The sequence below is a fragment of the Alosa pseudoharengus genome, unplaced genomic scaffold, assembly GCF_046254945.1.
Source record: "Alosa pseudoharengus isolate Yale_2024_CS ecotype anadromous, Long Island Sound unplaced genomic scaffold, YU_APseudo_1.1 YU_APseudo_1.1_scf_2, whole genome shotgun sequence".
Classification (NCBI taxonomy): Eukaryota; Metazoa; Chordata; class Actinopteri; order Clupeiformes; family Clupeidae; genus Alosa; species Alosa pseudoharengus.
The window spans coordinates 42,470,590-42,474,914 of NW_027468663.1; the positions used below are offsets into that span (position 1 = coordinate 42,470,590).

Here is a 4,325-nt window from a genome sequence, read left to right on the forward strand (position 1 = left end):
TTTTATTTTAAAATTACTTCATACTACACATTTCTGTGCCTTTATATGGCTAGTATAATTACAAAATGTATCGCATCTCAAAGCCTATTCCTTACTGAGCGCATAAGCCATATCTGTAGGCTATGTCCTAATTAATCAGATGATCCAATAATTTAGCGTAAAACCTTTTCAAAATATACTGTTGCAAATGACTTATCATACAAATTAAATTTAACGGAGAACTAACACGGACTGCCACCGAGTTAAATGCAGAAGTAAAATGTTGAATTATTAATATATGTTTTTCTATTTCCTATTATTTTTGTTTTTATTGTTGTTGTTATTACTGTTATAATTATATGTGTGAACAACTCGTGAGGCATTCCATTAATTTCATTTTCAATCGACTAATTCTCAAATAATAATTATCAATTTGCCCTCACTGAACCGAACCTTACCTAGCTTAATATTAGGTACACAAATAAAAAGGTCATTAAAACTAAAAGTGCGATTCTTTTAAAGACTCCCAGTGATGGAATTTTAAGTAGTGGTTCCTTATCCTTGCCTTATACAGTTTTCTGGAGCAGCTGGGTAATAGCTTGGACGCGCGCGGCAGGTCGGCGGTGAGGCGTTGACACACATAACAATGCTGTTGCACCTGCGTGGGCTGGGGAAAAATGCCCTGCTGAAAACCCGGGGGGACAGCATGGGTGGCCAACGAAACTCTACTCCTTCGTACCTTTCTGTTTCTAATGGCACTGTAGGTTATGGAATTGCAATTAATCTGTCTGGCGAAAAAAACAAGAACAGCTTTAATGAAGGCATTCACAACAACAATTAAGAGCCCATGCAACGTTGAGCCATTCGTGTAAATGTTTACACTCTGGCGCAGCGATAATTTCAATGTTTTAGTCGAACTGCAATTGTTGTTTATTAAATAAAACGTCTAAACCATATCGCCCATTTAAAAAATGGCTTGTCTGCTGACGTTTTCAGTCTATCACCTTGGTTGTTGCAATAAATGCCAAGATAGGCTATTTTGTCCATAAATATCACCAAACGTTAAAACACACCTACCTCAGAGTGAACTCCGAAATGACAAGGAAAATTATATTTTGTATTGAGAAGTAATTGCTGAAATATTTCGGGGCAATTTCACATTGGTCTGGGGAACTACTCTACCCTCTCCTCGCAGAGCGACAGAAATGACGAAAGCGGAACAAAGCATCACACAAATTAGTGCGCATATATCCACTGGATACTTGAGCGAAGCTGACGAAGGCGTCAGAGTGCCTCGGGAGAGGATAACTAAGTCGGACCTTAAAACTGGGAACTTTATGGACAACGTGCATTTCGGAGTTGCTAAAGACAGTCGAATGAGGGTCTTTTTTGGAGAGTACAGTGGGATCGTTGTTATATGCGTCTGTTTATGGTGGCGCACATAACCAGTTCGTAGAAAGGCATGCAAAAAGGAGACAAAAGCTCAAAATATAAGGTAGGTTGAGTAGATGTCTTCCTCCGCCACGCATTTTTGCTCACACATCCTCTGTCTTCACAACCACCTTATAGCTGTTACTTAACAGCTTGATGTATGTTTTTCTTTTTTGTTTGATGTTTTGTTTTGTATTGTTTGTTTTGTTTCAGAAGCGATGGCATCTTACCATAACCTAGAAGATGACGCAATGGCTTTGATGGTCCATGACACCAGCACGGTTAAAACCGAGGAGTTTATCAAAGAAGAACCGGCTCAAGAACAGAGTTCGGAGAAAGTGGACCCGTCCCAGAAGCCCCCATATTCCTACGTCGCCCTCATTGCAATGGCAATTCGGGACAGCTCGGAGAAACGGCTCACCTTATCTGGCATTTATCAGTACATCATAAACAAGTTCCCGTTTTATGAGAAGAACAAGAAAGGCTGGCAGAACAGCATTCGACACAACTTGAGCTTGAACGAGTGTTTCATCAAAGTGCCCCGGGAAGGCGGGGGCGAAAGAAAGGGGAATTACTGGACCCTAGACCCAGCTTGCGAGGACATGTTCGAGAAAGGAAATTACCGAAGGAGGCGACGGATGAAGCGGCCATTCAGGCCCCCTGCGGCTCACTTTCAACCTGGAAAATCTCTCTTTGGCGGGGATGGATACAGCTACCTGTCCCCTCCGAAGTACATCCAGTCTAGTTTCATGAACAACTCCTGGCCGCTCAGTCAGCCGCCTGCACCAATGTCCTACGCGTCTTGCCAGATGACAAGTGGCAATGTGAGTCCCATCAATGTCAAAGGGCTGTCAGCCCCTTCGTACAACCCTTATTCCCGAATGCAGGCTATGGGTTTACCAAACATGATGAACTCATACAACACAATGAGTCACCACCAGCATCCCCACCAAGCCCAGCAATTGAGCGCCGCCACTGGTGCGCCCTCTCCGGTCCCTTCCAACAACCCAGCGGGCCTGCAGTTTGCCTGTGCCCGTCAGCCTAGCGAGCTCTACTCGTACTGGGACCATGAGGCTAAGCACTCGTCGCTGCACTCTCGGATTGACATATAAACGGAGCCTCTTCGATGTAAATGAAATGCAAGAGGTGATGCTGGCGTGTTGAATCTTGATTTAAGTATTTATATGTGACCTCTGAAGTTGATCGATTTCTGAGGTTGGAAAAGCAATACTTGTCGAAATCAACATAGAACACAGTGGAAGTCTTAAGAAATGTACAACTTGCCAAGAAGAGTTCAAGTACAGGCTGAACGACAGAGAAGGCCCTTCTCGTCGGGTTGTCCTGCATTTGACAAAGGTCTGTTTTGTATCCTAATTACCCCCAAAAGCGAACAAAGGATCGATTTACCAGTCGCCAAAGCCAAAACTTTTACAGTTTTACGCAAACAGGGTACAAAACCTGAAACCGCACACCTTTGTAGAATTATCCCATGAGCAAATTGGTTTACACGAAGACGTTATGGTAATTGTCTGAATGTCAGTCTACCTCTAGGTTGTGTTTATAAAATTGCATATGTCTGGTCTGTAGCCGAATCCAGATCATTTGAGATTTTTGCCTGTTTGTTTAAAGTCAAGTTTGATGATAGAATACTTTTCAGTTTTGTTTTGTTAGAACCCTTTAGTTCGCGACTTACGTATTGATTTGCTTTTTTGTCAAGTCGAGTGTTGCTTTCTAAATTGTTGGGACCATGTTAAACCAGCACTTATTTTATAATTCGAAGTTCTTAATAAATGCGATTTTCAATCGGAATTCCTGTGGTATCCTTTTCCATTTACTTCACAAAATATTATTTTTAAATGCAGTGCTGTAGGACTGCAATTTTCATCTGTTGCGTAAAAATATTATTATTAGGCTATTGTTATTATTATTATTATTATTATTATTATTATTATTATGCTATTTTTATTATTGGTGTGTTTTGTTCTGTTTGTAACCCAGATATATTTTGAATAGACCGATAGCCATAGGCCTATTCGGCAAGCCTACAATTGCACAACACATATTACATTTTAAATTGAGATGTTTTAAAAGATAGGCTTTTTTATTTTTAAAACTTGGACCCATCTTCCAATTCACTGCTTATCGGCATTCTGCTCCAAAGTCAGCCATCATTATGTTGACCAATAACATCGGTCTTAGTAAATGTCACAGTTATCATACCACATACATTGGGCAGCCATGGCTTACTGGTTAGCACTTCGGACTTGTAACCGGAGGGTTGCCGGTTCGAACCCAGTAGGCACGGTTGATGTGCCTTCAAGGCACCCCCGAGCGTGCCAAGGCACCCCGAGCGTCGCCGTTGTTGCAGGCAGCTCACTGCGCCGGGATTAGTGTGTGCTGAGTGTGTTTCATTAATTCACGGATTGGGAGAAATGTAGAGACCAAATTTCCCTCACGGGATCAAAAGAGTATATGTACTTATATTTACAGAAATGCGCTTGCAGCTTAAAAAGTACATATGCTAGTCTGTGAATAAAAAATAAGACGTAGGCCTACGCGTGATTTGAAAGGTAGTGTGACCTGATTAGGTTTGTGAAATAATTTTAATCATAGCCTCAAATATTGATGAAACAGTAGAACCGACGTTTTGAGAAGTATCCTTTTCTAATGGGTTTTTGGCTTAAAGCTGGCTACCTATTTGCGCAGCCGTCGTCGTCCCTTGTCCAGGAAGTTGCTCTTCGAAGCTATAGAGGTGTTTTGACATGTTCAACTGGGTAATACGAAAATATACAATCAATCAATCAGTCTATTAGCTTTGGTTTGACTATCTAAATCTCTGTATTCCTGACGGTTTACTGAAAACAGAAAATAGTAGATTGACAGGTGAGCAACACGTAGACTAGTCACCTTTGGTT

General features: G+C 41.4%; 1 protein-coding gene across 2 annotated transcripts; it reads left to right on the forward strand.

The window, feature by feature from the left end:
- The first annotated feature begins 1,261 nt into the window (after positions 1-1,261).
- On the forward strand, positions 1,262-3,219 carry LOC143134562 (forkhead box protein L2-like). Of its 2 annotated transcripts, none has more exons than XM_076295030.1 (2): positions 1,262-1,474; positions 1,627-3,219. In XM_076295030.1, exon 2 carries the CDS (start codon positions 1,629-1,631, stop codon positions 2,520-2,522), a length of 894 nt encoding a protein of 297 aa, XP_076151145.1. In that variant the 5' UTR covers positions 1,262-1,474; positions 1,627-1,628; the 3' UTR covers positions 2,523-3,219. The 2 variants fall into 2 exon arrangements, with proteins under 2 accessions (XP_076151145.1, XP_076151144.1); XM_076295029.1 differs by having other exon boundaries at positions 1,263-1,474; positions 1,624-3,219.
- Positions 3,220-4,325: the final 1,106 nt, after the last annotated feature.